Below are 25,240 nucleotides of genomic sequence, written 5' to 3' on the forward strand. Positions count from 1 at the left end.
TCCCGCCTCGTGGCTCGCCCCTCCCCCGCGCTCCGCCCCCCGCAGCCGGGGCTCGCTCCTTAGCCGCGTCGCTCGGTGCTCGCGCTGCCGGTTGGGCCCCGGCCGCCGCCCGGTGCCGCTGCCGGGGCCGAGGCCGCGGCGTTGGAGGATGCGGCGCTTCGCGCGAGTGGCGCTCCTGTGCCTGAGCTGCGGCGTCTGCTCGCTGCTCTACGGCGTCAGCCAGCTCGCGCTCTCCCTGGAGCAGGAGGCCGGCGGCTCCCGGCAGCGGCAGGCCCGAGACTCGGCCGCACCCGCGGGGAGCGCGGGCCGAGGCGAGGAGGGGGCCGGCAGGTACGGGCCGGGGCGCGGGGTGCCAGCGTTCCTACCGAGTGGGCCCCGACTGGAGGGAGCGGCCTGCAGAGGGTGCGGGACGGGCGGGCTGCTCCGTGCCCTGAGCTGGGCTGCTGGGAGGGTTTCTTCGGTAACTTTGTGAATAGTTCTGGCCCGAGTGCAGTCTCTCCTAACTGAAGCTGTAGGAGCGATTAGGACCGAGCCTTTCCGGGCCAGCCTGGCCTAAGTAAGTCCCTAGTGCAGCTCCAGGCGGTGCGGTCCGTTGTGCTGATGCTGGTCTGGCAGCGCGCACCTGGCTGCCGGCCTGCTGGGGAACTGCGCTACTCCTAAAGAATGTGGGGACTGGAAAGAAAAGCTAGCTTTAGCGATTCCGAGTATCGTTTAACATGATTAATAAATCAGTTCTGAATAGGGATCGGAGGGAAGAAGCATGACGTAAGTTGTATTAGTGAACTTTGACTTTACTTTCAGGTGCGTCGTGGTCCTGCTTAGCAGAAGAACCAAATCTATTTAAACCAATACTTCTTTCTTTCTTAATATTTGTACTAATTCAAAGATACTGATGGAGGAGAACTCCGGTGAGGTGCGAGAAGCTTCTTGCCACATTAGAATGGAATGAAATAGAAATATCTCTGTGCTGTAATTCACAAAAGCCTCACAGACTGAAGAAGTTATCTTCCAAAGTTACCTTCCATAGACAATTCACAGGCATATACTTCCATGGAGACATAATTTTACTTTTTTTTTGCAAAATCAGGGGACATCTGTGGGAATTCTTTGCCTATTAAGTGATGTCAAAGTAAAGTTTCTGGGTGAACATTGTGAAATGTTGGAGTTTCTGTATTGTGTGTGCAAAGCTTGGGGGCCGGTCAGTCCCTTAGCTCTTAGTCCACTGAAGGCCTATAATGAGAGTTTAAGTGACTCCTGAAGGAAAAATTCCATCCTGTGGCAGTGAAGGAATGTCCATCTCCCTTTAGATGCTCGTTTCAGTTATTCTCAGGTACTGAATCATGTTGTGTTCTCATGTGTAATCAATGGACACATCTTCATGAATGTATATGGTGGTGGTCGGATTTCATGCTTCTGTTTTCATACTTGTTTCTATAACAGAGATGGAGCTTAACAGCCACAAAGCTGCTTGATGCCCCTTACTGCTATCTTTCAAGTGCCCTGTATTTAAGGGTTGTAATAGCCTTATGGAACCAGTTGTGTTCAGAGAACCTTTTAATCCTTCCTGGAGTTTTATGTTTCTCATGCATTTGTGGGAACTCTCAGCAAGGAGGTGTCTCGGATGTTTTTACTGTTAGCTGTAAAATGCAGTTTAGCGAAGCAAATGTATCTATCATCTGAAGGCATTTATGCACTCAGCAGTGCTTTCTTCTTCTCTAAGTCAAATAGAGTTTTCTTTTCCCAAATAATCTGATTTAGTATATGACATAAAAGCAGGAGGTGTTCAGTCGTATTTTGTGGTGGAAGGAAAAAGTTAGATTTCTGGTGGTTTTCAGAAGCAGGTGAACCTGAGAAGTGCAAGCTTTGAACAAAGCTTCAGAGTACCACACCTGCCAGATTTCACAATAGTGCTGATGCTTCTCGGTAGAGAATCTTTAATTAGAAAGGAAGTACCGTGTTGAAACTTGAATGACAAGCTGAGGCAAGATCCTCCAATAAACATGATAATTCAAGGGAGATCGCTGGGTAATCACTTCGGTAATGAGGTGTTTGTTTCAAAGGCTGTGTTTGCTCGAGGAGCAAGATGACTACAGACTAAAAGCTGTGTCTTGAAAGTTGCTGTAAGGAGCTGCAAAGCTTCTTACGAAAAAAAATATACAAGCCATTGAGGTTCTGAATGCCCCCTCCCTGGAAGCTCTCAAGGCCAGGCTGGGTGGGGCTGTGAGCAACCTGCTCTAGAGGGAGGTGTCCCTGCCTATAGCAGGGGGTTGGAGCTGCCTGATCGTAAGGGTCCCTATCATTTTATGATTCTGAAGTGTTTTGAGAGTTTTAGGTAAATCCTGAAATTGGGTCTTAGCTGTGAAGAATGATCAGTACTGTTGGTAAATTGTCCTTCTGATTCTCCATTCCAGTGTGAGAAGAAATAATGAATCCTACTATCCTACGTAACGGCTTAAGTGCACAGTGGATTTGAACCTGAAGAAAGGGAGTATTGAAGTATCCACATCCAGAAGATACAAAGTTGGTCAAAAGCCAGTATCTGAAGTCAGCCTTTTAAAATTTGCTGTTATCATTTATGGATGAGGATGAGGGATGTGATGTGGAAAAAGTGGGGAAAAAAAAACCCAACAATAACAACAGCGGATAAGTGCACATTTGCAGTGGATATCATTATTAGTATTTGCTGTCCTTTCAAGTCAGCTGTCCTGCACGTGCTTTTGGATCGTGCAGTTAGCAGACTGTAACTGTGCTTAAAAGAAGTGAATCTTTGGTTAATTTGAACAATATTGCCACTTCAGTAAAGCAAATAATCTCCATCTTTCCATTCAGGTCCAAGAGGAGTGCTGTTCTGAAGGCACGTTTATGAAAAAGAGCAGGAAAGCTTCAGTAATTAGCTCCATGAATTCAGCAAGGTCAATTAACTTGACCCTATTAAAGAAAAAGAAGTTAAACATTTTCCCTCTGTACTCTTAACATTTTCATGCAGCAACCAGTGTTCTGTGTATGTATGTAGCTGTCACTGTTCTGTGATACGTAACTGATACCAGACTATATCTGATTCTTTCTCTGTGACAAGACTGGCAAAGGGAGAGAGGTAAGTGGATTTTAGTGTATGGGAAAGTGTAAGAAGTGTTCCTGCAGGCTTAGGCAGCAGAGTAGGATGGTGGCAGTAGGTAGGCAGGTACTTTGGGCTGTGTGAGAGCTTAGCCAGCAGTTTCACCAGACTGTCCTCAGCTACTCTTGTGCCTTAAGGAATGGTCTATAAACATTTCAGAACGTGAAGAAAACTTTTAGAAGGGTGAAGTGTAGAATAATTTGAAGCTGGAAGTTAGTTAAAAAGAAAAAAAATCAGCTGAGTTTGTCCAATGGCAAAGTTGACTAACAATTGTTATGTTACACAGACATGTTATAGTCAGTGGGATGTTGCCAGCATTGTCCTGTGTTGCACGTTTAACATTAAATTATGGTTCTTCTATCTCCTGTTTAGCAAAGCTGTCGCTTTTCTGTTCAAATACATTGAAACAGGGAATAAGTTCAGGAAAAGCTGTTCAGAAGAATCAGGACTTCTCAGTGTGTCTCGGTGTTGAATTGGGAAACTCGTTATTTCCTAACTTTTTGCTCCTGTGTGTATGAACAGGAAGGAAATAAAAACATGGCCTTCCTGTTTTGCAGCAGCAGTCTCTGTGGGTTAGTTGATGCTTGCTGTTGATTAGATTTAGCTTGTTAGTGCACTGCTGACAGCAGGACAGCAGTCATAACCCAAGTTAGGTGATTGCAACCCTGAGTGGACATGCTGCTAAGTTCTGTGAGGTTACAGTAGATGAAAGACAGCTTCTGGTCTGGAAAGCATGGATGAAAGCCATGATCTCCCTTAACAGTTAGCTCACTAGTGTACTTAACAAAAGGATTTTTTTTTTTTAATCTCTAATTGCTGGGAGACTCCTTATGGTTGGAGCTTATGTTGCTTGTGCATGGTGCCTCAGTCTTAGTGTGAGTAATGCATTGCTATCTATTTTGCAGATAAATTTTGAATTGTCCCAAATCTTTCTTCTCAGATCATAATATAGGCACTTTCACTGTGTCTATATAAACTGAAGGTTTTATTATTCTTTTTTTTTGTTGTTGAAGCTAAATTACTCTCTAGAAGTCTTAAATGACTTGCTGTCTTAAAGGAGAGGTACCTTGAATTGACACAGATCCAATGTTCTTTAAAACTCTCTATTTCTTTGTTCTGCTATTTTTGGCAGTGGTTGATGTTAGGACTTGTCCAACATGGCAGTATGGTGGAAGGCTGGCTGCTGCAGCTCCCATCCCTGGGGGCAGCCAGTAGCAAAGCTCAGCACTTATTCCCAGCAGGGACTCAAACCCACACTGCATACGTACACGTGTGGCTGGCCACAGAGAAAGAGCACTTGTGGAAACACAGTCAGCACAGGTGGCCTGATCCTATTCCCTCCTCTGGCTGATGGAAGCCTCTTAGTAAAAAGTACCTAAATACAGTCATTGTATGTCCTTCCAGTAACTGGCCATAGATGCTTGGTCTGTTCAGGAGCTGGTCTTGACCCTTTGGTCTCTTTCCTGCTGCTGATGTGGACATGCACACCCGTAAGGCTTGCAGCTCTGCTTTGCTTGTTGGTACTCAGAGCTCCACAATATACATACGCATGCACAGATGTCAGGCTGTGGATCCCTCCAGTCACTAGCCTTAGACTGTCTGGCAGCTAGGCTGCCTGATCTCAAAGTTGCTTCCTGAAGATTTGTGTTTTGCTTGGCTGGTTCCAGGCACGTGACCGTATCATTTGTCAACCTCTAAACATTTAGACACAGTGACTTTTGGAGCTGGCTGGGACCTCCTGGCTTTTTCAGCAGCTGTCTCACACTTTGAGTTCTGTGCAATCTGACTCAGCCTTACAGCTTCTGTTACCTGGCTGCCAAGCCTATGACCCTGCCTATTGATGAATCTGGCTAGGGACTCACTAGTGACAATGCCCCAGTGTGCATACTTGTGCTGTGTGTACACTCATGTCAGGACTCCCAGTTTTCTGGCACCACAGACAAATAGCCCCCTGTGATTTGAGGCTGCCTCTTAGACTTCTGTGCATGCACGTGCACACAAAATAAAAGAATTCCTTCACCCAGGAATACAGCCTTAATGTTTATTAAGGAGCCTGGTGATCAGGCTCACAACACGGCCAGTTATACTAATTGACAGGCTGTTTGTGTCACTGAACCCTCCTCTTTCTGTGTTTGCACTCTCACTTCACCTTGATGCTTTGCTTTCCTTATCTTTGGTCATTTCCCTGAAGCTCTCCATGTATTATTCTTGCTCTTAAATGAAATAAAATATATATATAAACCAAAGCTTCATGAATATAATTTCTGATTGATTTTCCTGTGAATACCAAAAAAATGCAATGGCCCTGCCTGTGGCAGGGGAGTTGGAGATTCATGATCCCTGAGGTCCCTTCCAACCCGGGCTACTCTGTGGTTCTGTAATCTCTCAATTTGAGTCTCTTAGTCCACTGTGGAGGCTGTAGGCACATGGCAGTGTGTGATGAGTCGAGAGAGGCTTCTGTTTGCAGGAAACAAGTCTTAACATTTGCTAAATCATGCGTGCATCTCTGTAATGCTTCTGTTTCAGACAAGCAGAATTTGTGAATGAAATCCAAGGCTGACAGCCTTGTCATAATGCTAAATGGGATATTGGAAAGGCCTAATGTGGCAGAGAAAGCACTTTGGCATTGATTCTGGTTTGCCTTTTGCCATGGTAGTGTGGGTAAGGAAGTAGCTCAGGGCTGCTAAATAAAACAGCACTTGTGACAGCTGGAAGAAGAATCCATGTAATAATATTAATACAGTAATCTTCCAAAGCAGAATACTGTTTTTGAGAGTCTACTAATTTCTCCTCAGAATAATGAGAAGCAGTTACTACAAAAAGGTGTGCACTGAAGATCATAAAGATTGTTCTTCAGATTGGTGCCATGAAATGGTTGCTGTATTTTTTTTTTTTTTTAATTTCAAAAGCCCTAAGGATGAATTCAGGCAGAGAGAATTTATAGCTTTATACCACTGACTTTCCCCAGTAAAATTAAAAAACAAAGAAGTCACAGTCTACATTAACCTCCTTTGTTTGTAGTTTATTTGTGGCAGTCATTCTATTGCCATGAGACTGAATGATTCCAATAATCTTGCCAGCACATGTATCCACAGGATATGAGGATTTCCTGTGATCTCTACCAAGGAACCCACCCTGCCAACAGTTAATGAGGCTTTGTGTGATGGTTCTGAATGCTTTTCAGGTCATTTTTCTGTAGTGGCAAGAAAAAAAAAGATACAGTTTGCCGTTTTTTATCGCAGTAATCTTTTTAAGTGTGATTTTCAAAAAGCATTGGCCTGTCTGGGTATCAGGTAACCCAACCAAGGTAGTGCTGATTCATTTCAAACTCACAATAACAAACTTCCAGTGCAGTTCTGAGCTGTGGCCTTTAAGCTTCCCATTGTCAGCTTTTTCTGTGTTTTCCCTTCTTGCACATATTTGCTTCGTGAGTACTTGCTTTTAACAAACATAAACACCATTGGTATGATGTTACCAGGGCATAGCAATGAAGCATAGGAAATCACTCAGGAGTGTGCACTCTTTGTACTATTCCACGTCTGCTTAAGATTTTAAGTGATGATGGTGATTCCCTCACCGAAACCTCAGAACACGTGCTTCTATTGCTCTTTTAAAATATTTCCTATGATATTCTTGTATAAAATGTAATAGCAGACTAGCACACCTTTGTAGCTGTTAGTGTAACACAAGTGAACAAATGGCTGGTCTTGATATTAGCATAGAGAAGGAAAACTTGCCAGATGAGGTGATTATTTCTGTATTGCAGTAACCTTTTGTAATGAAACAGTTGAACTAACTGGTGTTTTGCAGGTTTGCACTGAATAGTCGTGGGTCAGTAGGGATTGTGTTTAAATGGACAATATACACTTGAATGTGTAAAGTTCCTACTTCTCTGCTTGAGGTAGACAGAGATGCTGCAGTGGTGAGGGATCCGTCCAGCTTTATGTGTTGCCTTTCACTCTATAGACTTGCACTAAACAGGGAACATAGAATGACCTTCAGAAATCCTTGCCCCTTTGTTTCTCTCACTCTGAAAATAAGTAGAGAGGAATGGCTGAAAGGATTGGACTATACTCCCTTAAAAGAATCCTTCCTGATTGGTACCTCCTCTTTTATATTAGCCAAGCTCCATTATGTAGTGAGCCTTCTGCCAGGTAATTAACTGATCAAATTATGTTTGAGCTACAAAATAATCCTTTTAACTTTGTCGTATAATCAGTAACATTTATATAGAATATTTTTGTCTTATCCTGTTAGGTGTAAGAATTTGTCTGTATCTTTCTGGAATTCCTATTGGATGCTGCCCTCTGATGTTTGTGGAGTGAACTGCTTTTGGGAAGCTGCTTTTAGGTAGGATCTGTTATTAAATAGTTCTTTGTTTTGATTGCAGACGAGTGCAGCTAATATAATAGCATTTGTGATTATTCAGCAAGGTGACAAAGCAAAGATATTTTGATTACTTCACATATATTTTGCATGTTACAGTTGTCTTTGGACTTTCTCCTTCTCTTCTACTTTCAAACACTACACATTGAAGGAGTGTAATTACAAAGGATATATTTGCAACACTTACGTTGCTTTCTTAAATGAAGACTTGTTAACATGGGTAAAAAGTTATCTGAGTACAATCTCAAAAACTACTGGAGATTGGTGCACAGCAGTACTCGTGATGTAACTTGCAATAAAAAATGGCAGATGTGTTTAGTAAAGTCCCTGATTTTTTTTTATTAAAATTCCATATTATTGAGAGGACACTTCATCCAAAATTACTGAAACAAGTACTTTAGAATGTAATTTAAAATACACTACATTAAAACTTATACTTTATCCTTTAAGTTTTATCTTTACCAAGACATTTAAATGTTTTGATGTGTTTTGACGTGCCTTAATGCTGTCAGATTACAACAGTAGCTTGTAAAGAAGTTGAAAAAGCCTTAAGCTACTTGACTGGTATGTTCACTAACTCCCATAGTTCTCCTCAGTACGTAAATATGACTTTAAGTTCATTTTTCTTATGTTTAGAATTCAAATGAACAGCCATTGAGATGGTTCTCTTCCTTTTTGTCTTTTTTGTTGTTTGTGAGAAGCAAAAGAAAAAAAAAAGTGTAGTTTCACAAGACTTAAAATGCTATTGAAAATGATGATAGATGTAGGTCTCTCCAGAAGTAATGCCTCTTATTTATTTCCATGGAAACTATAGCAGACACAAAGAGCACAACAACACTATTTGACAGAGCAAATTCTCAGCTTCAAAGTGATATTTTTCAACATAGTCACCACCATTAGCTGTGCACTTCCACCAGCAATAAGCAAGAGCCTGCATGCTGCAATCAAAAATCTATACCAGTGGGGGTGACCCGCTGCTGAAATGCACTACCCCCTGCCTCACTGTGCTCACATCCACTGATGGTCTCCTGAAACATTCAGCAAGGGCTGGTGGATGTCAGTGGGTGCATTTTTTTTTCCTGCATGGAGGAATTGAGTGGCATGCCTTTGCTTTGTAGGAACTTCCATGTCAGACCCCATTCTTTCAGACTGCTCCTCTGCTGCCATCTGTTGCATGACAAGAAAATTAAGTGGAGGATGGTGGGAGATTCAGCCTCTACTACTGCCACACCATCATCTGCCTCTGACATTACGGACCAATGAAATAAATTAGGAGGCATTACTCTCAGAGCAGCTCTCGTTGATCTGTCTCCATTCCCCTTTGCTTGTGTGCTCTAAGCACTTTTTAAGTTCATCAGTTACCAGGAATTTAATTGAAGATGTGGTTTAGGTTGATTTTAGGCTGTTAGTGAGGTGCCCACATAAACTGAGACTGCTGAATCTTTCTCCCTGCCCTAAGCAGCCACTGTGTCATCTTCCTTTGGCACAAGCATTCATCTGAGTTTCCTTTAGTTGTCTGGATGAACTCAGTTCACATATTTTCCCCTTCAGGTTAGCTTTTTGGGAGTTTGTCACTAGGTGATGTCAGTGCTCTTGTGGTGGGGTTTAGGGGCTTAACTTGTGCTTTCTGGAGAGACAGGATGTAGTTGTAAACTCTCTCGTGGAGAGCCAGGCCAGTGTAACTGTTGTGCAGTGCTGAAATAGGAGTGTGTCCCATGGCCTTCTGATCCCTTTGCCCATATGATACCCATAAACGCTCTATAAACATTTTAACACATCAAAGCAGCAAAAAAACTTACAGATCTTCTGCCAGGCCCAAGTTAAGTAATGGGAACTTGGAACCAGAATTAGAGAGACACTATGTGGTTCCTTTGTGTGTTCATTAATCTATGTTATTCTATTAATAATGCTGTAAGTGGCTGAGATTGTGATGATGCTCAAATTAATCATTTCATGTTTCTGAAATAACTATTATATAATCAATACATTAAGTGAATCCCCATATGTTATGCTGGTGCTTGTTGGAAATTCTAGGGAGAGGTGTTCAGAAGAGCTCAGTCTGTCTCATGCTATGGCTCATTCAACCTTGCTTGCCACCACTGAGCTCTAAGCAGTTCATAGAATCACCAAGGCTGGAAAAGACCCCCAAGGTCGCTCAGTCCAACTGTCTACCTGCTATCAGTATTTCCCACTAAACCTTGTCCCTCAGTACAACATCTAGGTGTTTCTTGAATACCTCCAGGGATGCTGACTCCAGCAGCTCCCTGGGCAGCCCATTCCAGCACCTGACCACTCATCATCAGGTGATGATTCTAGTAATGTTTTATATGGATGTTGTCTCTTTCAGTTAATCTGTTTAAGATTTGTTACCTATGCTGTATGCGAGAAGGATCATGGGGCTGTTCTGTACCCAGCTTCTGTACTTCCAACTTCTGTAGCAGATTTTTGAATGACTAATATATTGTAACTTCAGGCTAATCTACCAATTGAGTCTGTAATTGAACAGATGACATTTAGACATTACATGCAGTGGTATCATTAGCGTACTTAGGCTTAATCAGAGCTTATTTTGTATGTTTTTAATTCAATGCTGTAGTAGAAAATTAAGTTGAGTAAAAACTAGAATTTTCATTACTTCCAGACGCAGATAATTTTAGTAGTTACCTTGATCCTACTTTTTGTAATTGTGGGTATGATTTCCCAGTTGCATTTTAATCAGTGCAGGCTTTGCTGCCTTCTCACTCTTTTTTTTTTTTCCCTAGTGAGTAAAGGCTGCTGGATTAGTTTCCTTATTGTTCCATTGATTTAGATCAAGCACAAAGCAGTAAAAGAAGAAAAAGTGTGATAAGTAAACCATCTGTATTCTATTTACATATCTACCATTTGATCTTCTGAGACATGCAATGGTGGCAGATTTGGAACGATACAGGTTGCTTGTACAAAATTGTTTGTCCTGCATATTCTTAAAAAACACAGTTTGCATTTTCATAGCATCCTAGAATCCTTAGAGTTGGAAGGGACCTCTGAAGGCCAACTAGTCCAACTCCTCTGTGATGAACAGGGACAGCACAGCTAGATCAGGTTGCTAAGGGCCTGATCCAGGCTGACCTTGAAAGTCACCAGGGACGAGGCATCATCCACGTCATTGGGCAACCTGTTCCAGTGCCTCACCACCCTCACTGTAAAAGATTGTTTCCTTATATCTAACCTAAATCTACCCTCCTTGAACTTTTCCATGTTAATTATTAGAAAACTTACATAGGGAAAATATTTGCACTGATAATGTTGCTTGCTAACTTTTTTTAATGAAAAAGAGAACACATTTTCAACAGGTTCTTGTTTGCTCTTTGTCTGAATGTAAGCAACTTTTACCTTTTCATGCATTTTTTTCAGAGCTGAAAAAATCATTTTTAAGCAGAGATTTAAGAAAATCAAACTCATGAGGTCATAAGCTCATGAAATAGATTAGATGTGGGCGAAGTGACTGCAAAAGCATTACAGCAGACATTCTTGTGTGGCTTGAAGCATTCTTTTATTTGCAATGTGATGAGATGTAGAAAAATAGTCTTTGAACCTCAGTGTTGTGTTTTAGGGCTGCTTTGGTATAATATTCATCGTACTTTATTCATGGCAAGCTGTGTGTTACGTGTGGTTCAGGAACTTGGCTTTCAGCTATGCAGTTTGTGTAGGTAGTGCCATTATTTATCACATGACCTTGCAATATCAGTGCAGGCTCTCATGACTTCAGGGCTTAATTACTGTAATTCCCTTTGCAGTAGATTAGTGATGAGGCTAATCTGCTGCTTGCAGCTTGTTCAGTCTGCAGTGGTGTATTTATTTGTGGATTTCAGCTACCCCTCATCACATTCCGCTTGCTTTGCATCAGCTGCTTACTACATGTATAATGTTTAGATTAGGTATAATGATCTGCATGGGCATGGCTCAGTTATATTTAAAGGTTATGTTTTGGGTTGGTTTTTTTACTCTTTTTAAAAGAACTCATATTTTAGGTTTTGCTGCAGGACTTGAAAGGGTTTAGTCTGTGGATTGAATCTTCAGAATGTCTGTGTTTGTGTTTGTGCCAAGTGGGTTTAAAGTGTCATTAAAATTGAAAGAGAATATTGTGACCCAGGTGACTAGCCAGGAAGCTGCTAAGTAGCTGGCTGATGTTAATAGAGAAGCACGAGGGTATCCTTGCCATCTGCATAGGCCTAACAGATGTAACACAGTCTTTGAGATACCCTGTCCTTCAGGACTGGCTCCTGGAGGTCAGGGTGAGCTATTTTGGAGCGGATTTAAGAGGCATTATGTTAAAACAATTGAATCAAGCCCTGGGTGTGTACTTCAAAGTAAGATTAATTGTTGTCTGGGCTCCATTGCCTCCCATCAGGTCTGTGAGTTTTAATGGAAGCTTAGACGATCTCATATACCAGCATCTTCATTTAGATGTCCAACTTTGGCTGTAAATACTATCTTGTGAGGTCGTTCGTTCATGTAATTCTTAATACAGTCCCAAACCTTGAATTAGTATTGACTATATGCTCTAACTGAAGTTTTATCTCTCTCAGATTCCTGAACTCAAATAATACGTGTTGATATTCCATAATTTAAAGAAAAAAGGCATGTTTACATGGTACATTGTGCTTATTTATAGGAAAAGGTGTATACGTTTTAGTTGTGTAAATTAAATAGAGATTATGTGCTAGGAATCAGATCTGTTAATTTGTGTTTTGGAGTGTCTCTATCTTTGGCTGTTGTCTAAGAATGGGTATTTCTGTTGCTAGTTGCTACTGTTGCTAGTTTGGGAAAGTCTTTTCTGACTTTTGAGAATTCTTTGTTTTCATAACTTGGGACATTGTGAGAGCTTCAGATGCTCTTAGTTTGATTAGCCCTTCTCTTCCCTAAGTCTGATGTGAATAGCTCAAGTGTAGGATATTGTTACAAAGGTTGGCTTTGAGCTGTCATACACTTAAAACCTTTGACAGCTTTTCTTACTCGTTAAGTATTTGAAATCCAAACAAAATAAAACAGTTGTAGATCTAGTATGCCTGTAGTGTTTGCTACCAAGCTAATGGTATTTACCTGATGATAAATCTAGCCTGTTGTGTTGAAGTAATGAAATAATATACCTTGTTTAATACGTGGCAGGCACTTTCCACTGTAAGTGTTGGACAAGGGAGGAATGACTTCCCAAGCCCTGTACCTTGCAGTGCTTTAGCCCAGCGATGTGGGCAGTGCATGTGAATGGGATGTCTGAGGGATTTCTCAGCACCGCTGGGAGCACGAGGACATCCCACGCAGTCACTTGAGCTCCTAGCTTCCCCACCTTCCAAACCGTGTTGCACACCTGCAGGATGGGGCAAACCTTTCTGCATTTTGCCAGTGCTTAGGAGAAGCTATGAAGCATGGTTTTGAAGTAAGAATGTACTGGAGCAGAGAACGGACAAAGTACAAGTGAATCACTCAAAAACATTTGTTAATGAAATTTTCTAAAAGTAGAGATATTTCACTTTTGTTACTACCTCTACCATATATATCATATTTATCTGTCTGTACTAAGAGTATAGTGAAAAGGGAGAAAATTTAGCAACTCATATAGACCTGAAGTGATGTCAGCCTGTTGCATTTTGATGCAGCTTAATGCAGTCTGGCTATTTTGATGGAATTCTTTGCTAGTAAAAAGTAGTAAGATTACTAAGGAAAACTTTTTTTGTTTGCTTGGTCTAGTTTCTGTGTATCTCTTCTATCCTCATGGGAGTGGATAAGAGAGTAATTCATGTTTAACTTAAGTACGTATGAAGTGTAATGCAGTTGTTTTGTATGTTCTGTTTAAAGTGTCTGTTTTTGGTTATTTTGTTAAATTGCATTCTGCAGAAAATAGAACTTCTGTTTAAGCTTGTGCTAGGAATTATGTCAAATGAAAAATCTTTTTTATATCAGATACAATTATATGAAAACACAGCCTTCTGAGACAATGCATCTTGCAGTGGTTGCCTGTGGTGAAAGACTGGAGGAAACTGTTACTATGTTGAGGTCGGCCATTGTCTTCAGCATCAAACCTCTCCAGTTTCATATTTTTGCTGAGGATCAATTACATAAGAGCTTCAAAGACATAGTAAGTACCCAAAACATTTATTTAATAAATGTGTAGTACAACTGAAGTAATACTCAATAATTTCTCCACTACTTGGGTGTTAGTTAGATACAGTGGCAGAAGTAACGAGGTCTAAGGTAGTATACAAGCCTTTCCTAGTGTTGGGTGGAGATCTTTTTTTTCCCTTTAAAGAAATGCCAGTTGCTGATGTTGAAGCTTTTCATAAAGGCAGACTCAAACTTCATCATTTGTCACCTCAAAACCGTTAAATACAAACCTGATGTTCTGACCACAAACCAGTTTTATGGATGAGCTTGAGTGCAGTTGATTTTACAGGAAAAAAAAAAGGAAGATCTGTGCTTTTTTATCCTTGTGGTTACTTTGAGTCAGCTTTATTTTGTCTAAGCAAAGGGAAACCTCATTCTGTGAAGATGGTGGATGTGGTTATGTCTAATTTTATCAACTTCCAGTTAATGGATATAGCATTGGCTGGAGTGATGGTATGAGAAGCTGTCTGGTATTTACCTTTAGAAAGATTTGCTATTTTTGTGCTCATAATGTCATACTTTATGTAATTGTGGCAAAATTAGATAAGGTTATTTTAAATAGGAAAAGACTTAACTGACGTTTTCTCCGTGGGAATTAGTTAATGTCTGATGTATCTACTTTCTGTAAATACTAGTGGATTTTACTTGCTCTTATGCATGTGATCTGCTGTTTTCTTCATGGTGTCCTGCAGAGGCCACTTTTTGCATAAGTATTTTGAGTAATTGACAGATTTTTGTAGTTTGGGAAACATTTCTGCTTTGGAAGAGAGGTGTTGCAGTTGTGTTCAGTTATTAATTTAAATGGGGTATGATTCCCTTTAAAATTGAACTTGTAATATTTTGTGATCTCTTCTTTTCATCTAGCTTGATCACTTCCCATATGAAGGAAAAGTTAATTACACATTATATCCAATAACATTTCCATCAGAGGCTGAGAAAGAATGGAAGAAGTTGTTTAAACCATGTGCTTCACAAAGGCTATTCTTGCCAGTAAGTTTATTCCATTACAAGATGATACAGAAGCATCAGGCACTTTGCTAATATTATTTCTGCTTAGTTTTAAATAAAGAACCACTGTTCCTAAAAGTCACTTGTGACATCCTAAAAAAAAAAAACCTTTAAGTTTACAGGTAATACACCCTGGAATACAATTCCTTTTCTCAGTTGCTTCATTGTGTGATTATATCTCTGATGATTACTGTAGGTTACTTATGACATCCTCTCAGAGATAAGGATTTATCCCACATCTCATTTATGTGGAAAGTTTCCTACTTGCAAGGATCTGAGAGGGATGAAACAAGAAATAGCCTATTGTTACCAGAGTGTTTTGTGCAGCCTTTTATTTGCTCATCTAAGTCTTTAGTAATCATACTGCATACTAGATGAATTGTAGCAGTGGCTGCCATCTCCCAGATACTGTTAGTTTTAGGGTTTCCTTGCACTCAGCTTGTTGTGTTTGGTTAGTTGTATATCAAAGCAAGGGAAAGGCCAGAAGTTGGAAGGTTCTGTTGTTGCAGTGTTTCACAGTCTTTTTCCTGAGGAGACCCAGGATATAAAGTACAAACATTGTCACCGTTGTGTTACTGCTCTGTGTCAAACATGTGTTTTGGTCTGCAGAAATTCTCCAAAAAGAGAAGAGGGAATAAGAAGTTTTCTGACTCTACAGACTGACAGTCTAAATTGATTTGTATGCATCAAAAATACATTGCAAGTACAAATTGCTGTAGTTTCTGTTTTATTAAGGGAAGCTCTGTGAGTTAAGTTTGGTTTCAAACTTCTTTTCCCTCACAGTTAATCCTCAAAGACGTGGACTCGCTGTTGTATGTTGATACTGACATACTGTTTTTGAGACCCGTTGATGATATTTGGTCTTTTCTGAGAAAGTTCAACTCCACACAAATTGCTGCAATGGCACCGGAGCATGAGGAGCCTCGTATCGGGTGGTACAATCGCTTTGCTCGCCATCCCTATTACGGAGTGACCGGAATAAACTCCGGAGTCATGTTAATGAATATGACACGTATCAGAAGAAAGTATTTCAAGGTATGTATGGTGTGCTTATTGCGGTTTGTTTGCGTACAGCTTTTAATTCCAGTCCCGTTTCAAATTCATCTGGGATTGTGTTTTTCATCCCAAAGTCATCTGGGACAGATACTTCTCTAGTAACTGGAGCAGTGATCTAAAAAGAAGCTGTGCTTAAAGCGGTATCTAAAGATTTGAAACTTGTGATTTGTAAGTCTGCTTGATTGTTTTTGTTTTTTTTTCCTGGAATATCATGTGACTGGATACAATTTGATGCTTTAAATTACATTTGTGTAGTAGATAGTTCACTAGTTTTCTTCAGTGCAAAGCTTTCAGTTTGTGTACTGTAAACTGACTTTAAGGATATGTGTATGTAGTAATATGACCAGGAGGTGGTGCTAAAACATTTAGTATTTTAACTGTACCATCTCTAAATTTTGATCTTTGAAAGTTTAATCAGATGGTAATTGATTGAAGTACCTTCAATTTACTTTGCATTCTTAATTTCTGTAGAGAGATAACTACATCATGTAAATACTTGCTAAAGCAACGTGTCCAGTACAAGAAGTGGTCTTTGCTTCATAGATTTTTTCCTGTATACTTGAAACACAAGTACAAAAGCAGTATTGCGTAATCATGATACTGTATTACTTTACACTTAAAAAAACCCACAACCTACCATCCAAAAAACAAATATCAACCGTGAGAACAAAACTGGATGGAAATGGGAGGAAGTCTGGTTAGGGAAAACAGTCATGCAGTTAAAAACTAGGGGAAGGTACACCTTAAGAAGGACAACAAGGTTAGAATCATAGAATCATTAGAGTTAGAAAAGACCTCTAAGACCATCTAGTGAATGGCTGTCCAACCTTACGGCTTGCATGGGGTGCACTCAGTGAGAAGGAATTGTCTTGGGCTGCCTATACATACGTCCCTCCAAAAGTAATGCCTCCTATATATTTCTGTGGGAACTACAACAGATACAGTGAGTATAATAACTGTGCTTGGTAGAGCAAATTCTCAGCAACAAAACCGTACTTTTCAACGTAGTCACTACCATTAGCTATGCATTTTCATCAGCAGGAGGCTGCATGCCATGCTCATCAAAACCCTTGGAAGAGGCAGTAGCACTGTCACTACTGCTAAAATGTGCCACTGTGCTCACATCCACTGTTTGGTCTCCGTAAATGTTCAACAAGAGCTGATGCATGTCAGTGAACACAGTTTTCTTTTGCATGGAGGAATTAAATGACACACCTTTGTATCATTTGCACTTCCGTGTCAGACACTACTTTGTCAGACTGCTCCTGTGCTACTGTCTGTCTCACAGTGACAAAATGCAATGAGATGTGGGCAGGAGGGTTCAACCTTTACTGCTGTACCACCAATGTCTGCCTGTGATGTTGAGGGCCAACAGAATAGAATAGGAGGCATTACTTTTGGAGCAGCTGCTGTAAAATATGTAGGGAGAGACACAAAAACAAAACTGCTGGGGTATTTGACCTTATTTCCATGAAACTAATCCATCAGTTTCTGGTACGATGGCAGCGGTTGCAGTTCTTAGTGAGCTCTCAAAGTGCTCATCAGAGATCTGTTATGAAATTTTACTTTTCCTGTTTTACCTCTTACTGTACATGCCTGACAAGTGCAATATTTGCTATTTGTTCAAGCTGTGAATTTGTAGGGATAGATAACACTCTCCAAAGTGGCTGACTTGCTAAGACTTCACTTTAGACCTAATTGCTGACGTCCAACTTCTGTATCCATGAATATTTTTTGGTATTGGAAGGCTGAGAATTGTTTCAGGAGGAGCACTGCCTCGTGATTTGTAACGCATGCTGCTGACTTAGTGCTACAACCTGCTGAGCGCTCTGGGGAAGTGTCCTGTGCTATCAGACTTGGTGGTGGCATGCTCAGCTCAGTAGGAATGGCTTGAAGATATCGAGAGAGAGAGAGGTCTACTCCTGAAACTTAAGTATGACAGTGCTCAGTCATTTTTCTTTCTTGTCAAAGGTATTGAAGCCTGGGAACATTTAAGGAGGAAATGAGTGGTCTGAAAAATTGTAGGCTGTGCAGCAAAACTTTGAAAAGGATTTGGTGGAGTTAAGACTATACACAGTAGGCCTGAGTGTATGGCTTTGCTTGTTACTGATAGCAAAGGAGCCTTTAGAAGAGACAGAAACTAAATTCAGGGGTAAGATCTGTACTAATACCCCTTGCCAGCAACAACAGGTGTAAGGTGTTGCACTTGGATCAAGGCAATCCCACATACAAGTGCAGACAGGGAGAACTCCTTGAGAGCAGCCCTATGGAGAAGGACTTCTGATATCTGGTGGATGAAAAACTGAGCATGAGCCAACTGTGTGCTTGCAGCCCAGAAAACAAACCATATCCTGGGCTGCATCAAAAGAGGAGTGGCCAAAGCAGAGAGGGAGGTGGTTGTCCCACTCTGCCCTTGTGAGGCCCTACCTGGAGGTAGGATATTTTTCCAATATGATAGGTTTGAATATGTGGCTTCTTTCTCTATTGTAGTTTCTTTGGACTAAAATTGAAGACTTTGTTGCTCGAGACCTTTAAGCATCTTGCTTGATTTGTGAAAGCTACAAGAAACCAGAAGATGAATAACAAAAAAAAAAAAAAAAGAGAAGAACTGAACTCACTAGCCAGTGGTGCTAAAAGATTTTCTACTATCCAGTGCTCACCTAGGTAGCTGAAAAGATACAGTTTAATGTCTCAGTCCAGGATTATGTCATCTTTTATTCACTTAATTATCCTAGTTTTTCTAAACTCAGTCTTCTTAGAACTCTCTATTCATTTTAGCATCCTAGCTACTTGCCTATGGTGTCTAGTATTTCCTGGTTCTACTGTCTTATTTCTATTTTGGGTGTTTTATGAGTCTGTGTGCATACATACAGTTCAGATAAATGTGCTGCTTATATACACATGCATGCACATGAGTGAAGTGTGATTATCTCACAATGCATAGCTGAAGATAAGGCTAAAAGTGATAAAGAAACTTCAGATGGATAGTGCCTGACTGTCATTTTCTTTGCAAAGCAGCAGTTAAGAATGGGAATGTAAAATATGCAAGAATATTTCAGGGATGGAAGAGTTAATATTGTGTGACTCTTTGTGTTTGTAATTTGTTGGATATTTGAAATGTGGTTTATATTTTAGAATCTTCTAATGATAACAATAGTTAATTCTTTTATACTCACCTGAGTAACTTTTGAAAAGTAATTCTTCTGTCAGTTTGGATTGAACTTGAGCGCTCTGTTTCTCACTGACCTCACTACAAGTTAAAGTAGAATTTTGTAGAACGAGGTTATAAAATTCAAGAAATTTAAGCAATTTTCTTATGTGGTGATGCCTACGCTGGCTTCGCTGTACATCAGTGCTAATAAATTAATATATAACTTCTTTATTTATGCAAAGGTTATTGAAACATTAGAATTTCCAATTCCTAAATCTAATAGCACTATTTGTCAAGTAGTATTGCTTCTGGACATATGGCAATGTGATGTATGCTGTTACCTGCTTTTTATCTCCTTGGGATATACTCCTTATTTCGGTGTTATTAAATAACTATGCAAGCTAAATGAAAATTATATGAATGAATGGTTCTGACAATTTAAGGTAATGTATTTATGCGTTGCTCTAAATCTTTAAAAATTATTTTTATGTTTTATTTCTTTATACTCTCTTACTATGATTAACATAATAACAGAATTAAATTAGCTCACCATTCCTGATTCTTAGCGTCAAGTACAACTTTGAACCTTTGATCAGTATTTTGTGGATGGCAAAGTCCAGGTGAGGCAGTGATCTTTATACGTAGTGCTTCGGTCTAACTGATTTGCTTTTTGGAAGGTTTTAGCCTGTATCTTCTTCTGTTTAATCACATTGCACTGAGCCTAATTATAATTCTTGCTAGAGAAGAATTCTCTTGTGCATTTCTCACGCCTGATCTTGTCAAATACTTGGAAGCAGCCATAGTCATAAATTTTTAAGGCCAGAAGGGACTGTGGTATCGTTCAGTTTGGCTTCTTACATAATATAAGCTATAGATCTTTTTTTTTATATTAATTTCTGTCTGAAAAGTGATTGTATTTCATCTTTTTTTTTAATCTTCCATTCCAAAAGCCTTCCATACTTGATGGGTGACTTGATTTGAGGAAAGACTAAAAACAGAGCTGTTGCTGTATGTACTTTCTAGTTTGTTAGAGGAAAGCTTGTAGGGGAAAGCTTTTGATACTGTAGTTCTGAAACTGAATATTGTACCCCAGGTAATCTTTTCTGTTCTGTAATGTGGTGGTAATGTTGGTAATCCCAACAATGCTGAAGTTTTAATAGTTTTTTGGTTTTTTTTAACTTGGTTGATAAGAAAGAGGCTAATCCTATACTTGCTCAGGAGTTTTCTCTCTTCGGGCTGTCTTATTATTACATCCTCTTTCTCTGAACTAAAATAGAAGGCACAGAGTGAGCAACCTTGCTCCTTCTCTGTTCTAGTTGAGCTTAAATGTGGTATAAAGATAAGAAAATAGCTTTAGAATATATGTGACTGTTATGCACATAATAACCTCTTTGTGGTAAGGTGGAGTTCAGCACAGGCCAGCTTACTCCAAGCAGCATCTCTTCAGCCAAGCCTTAGAAGAACTTCTCTTTTTCCTGTGAACTGTAATTTTGCTTAATCAAGAATTTGGGAAATAAGCAACAGTTTGTTGGTTTCGTCATGCTGCATTTTGCTAGTGAAAAGTTGTGCCTTTACTGTGGAAGTAAAATAAATAAATTAATTAATTAAACTCGAGGAAAATACTTTGAAAAACTTTTGAAGAATGTATGTGGTTTTGTGCCTTACTTTATAGCTAATCCTTTTATCTGTGTGTGTTTGAGAATATTAAATAATTAATTTTCTATCGATCAATTTTTTAAGATGACTTTTAAACCTGTGTATGCTCTCAGTTTTTTGATGAAGAACAAGAAATGGCTTGAAGTGTGGAAGTTTAAGCAGTGCCAATGTACTTGGCGCACATCGATCACAATCTGTTTTTGTATTGAATTCTACCGCTGTACAAAAACCAGTAAGATAAAAAAACAAGTTGGTATTTCTTAGAAGACGTTTTAAAAGGAAATCTTGAGGACAATTCAGTATGGCAGGAAAAGGAGATGCATATCATTTTGTGTATCATAAGATAATTAAATAAGAAATAAAGCACATTGGGAATGTCCATAGCCATATTTTCCCTCAGTGCATTTTTTTATAGGAATGTATGTGCTCAAAGCGTTTGAGATGTGTGGCTTTGAAAAGTAAGTGTTGTGATTCTGTAGGGCATTTCCTTCTTCATAAGCATAGTTAACCTGAATGGGTAAATCTTTTGCTTTGTTTGGTCTAACAGAATGATATGACAACAGTCCGGTTACGGTGGGGAGAACTTCTTATGCCTCTGCTGAAGAAGTACAAGTTAAACATAACGTGGGGTGATCAGGATCTGTTGAACATTATGTTTTTTCACAATCCAGGTAAATCCACATTGATCTGAAATCTAACGTGACAAAGCTGATGTTTTGTATGATGTTCAGAAATCCGTAAAAATAATTCAGCAAACTTTTCAGTGGAAGAATTCAGTAGACTTTTTATGCTTGTTTTCTTTTCCTTTTCTAAGAAATGTTTTTTACATTGATCAGCAAAATAGAAGTGTCCTAGAGTTTGATTTGTTGTTAAGTTTTAAAACAACTTAGAGGAATTCCTGAAGCAGTATTAATATAAAATGAGAAATATGAATGCATCTCCTGAAACAATTTTGATCCTTAATCAAATTCTCTTTTTTTTTTTTTCTGCACAGAAAGTCTGTATATCTTTCCTTGCCAATGGAATTACCGACCTGACCACTGCATTTATGGAAGCAATTGTAAAGAAGCTGAAGAAGAAGGTATATTTATTCTTCATGGAAACAGAGGTGTCTACCATGATGATAAACAACCAACTTTTAGGGCGGTGTATGAAGCAATAAAAAATGTAAGTCTGTTCAGTATTTAATTATGCAAAATTTGTCTTTATTGCAATAAAAGAATTTGTTTCCCTTTCAAGTAAGTTTTAGGCTTTTCACCAGTTTTTGGTTTACTGTTTGTATAGATTTCCAGTTTATTCGTTCTGTGATTGCTGTCAGCTGAAATGTTGTATAGACTATATGTAGGTTATGATTCTAAAACACTGCCTGTAGCTGCATCATGTTTGTTTGAAAGACTGTTTCCATCCTCTTGATTAGTACATCTTATGAGCTACTTTCATATAAACATGTGGAGACCACTGAAGCTTAACTTTCCTGGAGGTTTTAAAATGAAGAAGAAAAAATGTTTTTCCTCACAGAATTTGCATATACTTACTGCAACAATTTAACATTCGATAGTAGCTAGATTTGGAGGGTAGGAAGTACTTTTTATGCAGTGTTTTGAACTTTGCTAGAGATTCGGGGTATTAATATGTTGCTGTTCACTTAAGTACTAAGTATAATGACTTCTTTTCATCTGCAAATAAGTCATCTAATAAACTATTTATCACCACATTGGTACACTCACTGAAGTGCTGTAAAATGTAGCACTGGTGCACATTTTAATGTAGCAGACTATGGTATGCATATAACCTTCAAAAATCAATAGTATATTTTAATGGTGCTTTATTACATGTTGTCATTTGGATATAAAAATGAGAAAAAGTACTTTTGGGGGTCTGAGAATACACTGCAGGGAAAGCGAATGTGTTTCCATAAAAGTACAATTTCTTTGTTTCCTTTGAGTGTTGTCAAAAACAGAAGAAAAAATTACTTCTTTTTATTTACGATCCCATTTGCTTTATGTATATGTCAGAGAAAGTGTATGAAACTCTGCTGATCCAGTGGTAATAAGGTGAACAAAATTGGGTTACTCTGAAATACTGTTGGGCTTTTCATTTGTTTCTAATAATATTGCAGTGTCATATTAATGACTTCTTTATTTCATGTCCATGTTAAACACAGTATGTGCTTGACCATCATTCAGTATAATGAAGCTTTCTGCTTTCAGTAGTACTACTTACTTCTCATGTTGTTATTTTATGATATTGATTGTAAAGAGTTGTATTCCTTAAAGGTTTTATGTCATTCAGGAAAGTTACTGGTCAACAAAGAAATAACCAGAAATCATTTAAAATTGGTAATTTTTGAATAAAAAAAAAAGTAATTTTAAATTTCCCACATGCTTCTCTGGCTACGTTCATTTGCTTATTTAAAAAAAAAACAAAAATTCGTGTTAGGCATATTATTGAAAGTGTTTATGATGTAATTTACCAGTTATTTTCTTGAAAACATTCCGTAATTTATAAAAAATAAACATGATGTTCAGAGCCGTTTTAATAAAATTATTTAGTAACTCTGAATAGTAATGAATGTCAGTCTTGTATTATTGACATTAAATCTTCTTTTCTTATACTCTTTTCAGTGTTCATTTGGAGATGATCTGGTTCATTCACTGTTGCAGCCCCTCGAACTGGAACTACAGAAAACAGTGCATACATACTGTGGGAGAGTATACGAAGTGTTCATAAAGCAGCTGAAAAAAAGCATAAGAGACTTGTCTGTCAGAAGATCAAAGGGAAGTTGATTCAAACTACAAGCTCTTAAATCAAGAGACTGAGTTAATGTACTGGTCCAAAAGTGCAAAAAAATAAGTACTCTTGAATTGGCTGTTAACATGCCCAGATAAAAGTTTACTAGCCTACATAAGAATGAAGAAAATATTCACGTAATGAAGAACAGGAACTCTTTTTTTTTTTTTTTCCTGCAAAGGTGACTTTTTCCTCTTTTGAAGGTTAATCACTGCTACTGTGGATCTCATGATTTAGATGCTACTGATTTTCGTGCTCAGTAGGTTTAGTCTACGTAATTCACTTGTCCCTAATGATGAAACAAACAAGGGAGAAATGAAGACGGCTCTATTTGGAAGTGTACCTCGTTGTCTAAAATTCTTCTAAACTGTGAATGTAGCAATAACTGAGTCAGCAGCACTAACCTCACTTTAATGGTGTGATCACAAAGTTGTTTACAAGTGCAGAAAATACTCTGTTTTCAAAGAAATACGAGATAGTCATTGACAATCTGTATGTGCCTTTAAGCGTTCATCTCTTACACATATTGGGTGACTGTTTTGACAATCTTGTTGTGCTTATCTTAGATGTAAACTACACACTATAAATACAGTTTTCTTTTAAATGAATAGCTAGTATGAGAATACTAGTTTTCCATCTATAGGTAGTGAGACTTTTTTAAAATACCAGCATTTGTTTCAATATTGTTGAGCCCAAATGATATAGTTGAGTTGGGGTTCTGTATTTTTGCAACAATTCAGTATGAATGTATTTTTCATAGAATACTTAAAAAATAAAAATAAAAAAGATTTGCAGCTTTATAGGGTGTTGTGGAAGGAGAAAAAAAAAGTGGTGGATGGTGGAAAGCTGGCTCTGTATTTTCTTACTAAGAATCATTACATGATGATTATTATAGAGTATTTAGTACCTAAAATTGAAGATCTGTAGTAAAAGTTCTGATGTTTCATCAGACTGCATATTGGATGTTTTTGATGTTTTCTTTAGAGAATATATCACGTTGTCATGGGGTTTTTTTTGTTTTGTTTTTAATGTCATGGTTTTAAAATGGTTTTGGGCCAGACCCTAGGCTGCATGATTATATTAATACTGATAGGGTGCTAGCAATTTACAACAGTTGAGGATTTAGCTTTCTGTAGGTATCTTGGTGAAAAAAAAAAAAGTTCTGTTTATGCAAGGCAATTTTTTTTCAAAGAGAAATACAAAAAAGAAGACTGACTTCTGATGTTACGGTAAAATATTATTTAAACATGCATGGTATTACACGTATGTGTAAGTGTACTTGAATTGAACTCTGATAACCTGAGATGAAGCCTTTATAAAGTGAGTTTTCAGATTCCAGAAGAGTTTCTGTGTGATGAACCTTGGAGGATGTACTTGCTGACTTGCGCCTTCATCCCAGCTCCATTTTAGAAGCTGAATTTTTATGGCTCTTTCTTTGACAAAGGCAGACTGGCTTGGAATCTCAGCTCCATGTAAGCTTTAGCAGTACAGAAATGTTCTCCATTGTAAGCAGAGTTTGTGTTCTGCACCTAACTCCCTGCTGGCTCAGGGTGTAAACGTATGGAATGCTGAATAGAAAGTCTGCCTCACATGTATTTCGTTTGTTTTCCTTGTTATTTGTAACCTTTTGAAGTCTGAGAATCTAGAAATCTCTGTGAAGGTGAATACTGTTATTGACTAATTTAACAGTATGCAATGCATTATTTTTGTACATAAATACAAATTTTATACCAATTCGTCATCAGGGTTTTTTTTTTTTTACCTATATAATCTGTGTTTATAAATTCTTTCCCTTGGCTTGTTTCTTTTCTGTTTGTCTTGAGAAATGTTCTGTTTGGAATTGGTTTTTAGTATGGCGTGTGCATGCGGGGGCACAGTGAACCATTCTGGAAAATAAATGTAACATGAATATTAGCAACACTTCCAATTACATTTCA

At 38.7% G+C, this 25,240-nt stretch overlaps 1 protein-coding gene across 1 annotated transcript; it reads left to right on the forward strand.

Annotated features, from left to right (window-relative positions):
• Positions 1 to 148: 148 nt before the first annotated feature.
• Positions 149 to 25,040, forward strand: GXYLT1 (glucoside xylosyltransferase 1). Its single transcript, XM_065743411.1, has 8 exons — positions 149 to 330; positions 7,373 to 7,465; positions 13,442 to 13,616; positions 14,507 to 14,632; positions 15,434 to 15,685; positions 21,061 to 21,184; positions 21,508 to 21,680; positions 23,138 to 25,040. The coding sequence occupies exons 1-8, from the start codon at positions 149 to 151 to the stop codon at positions 23,297 to 23,299; spliced, it is 1,287 nt and encodes a 428-aa protein (XP_065599483.1). The 3' UTR covers positions 23,300 to 25,040.
• The last annotated feature ends 200 nt before the right edge of the window (positions 25,041 to 25,240 follow it).

This window comes from Cyrtonyx montezumae, unplaced genomic scaffold (genome assembly GCF_038088225.1).
Source record: "Cyrtonyx montezumae isolate F1298 unplaced genomic scaffold, pur_monq_1.0 scaffold_3, whole genome shotgun sequence".
Classification (NCBI taxonomy): Eukaryota; Metazoa; Chordata; class Aves; order Galliformes; family Odontophoridae; genus Cyrtonyx; species Cyrtonyx montezumae.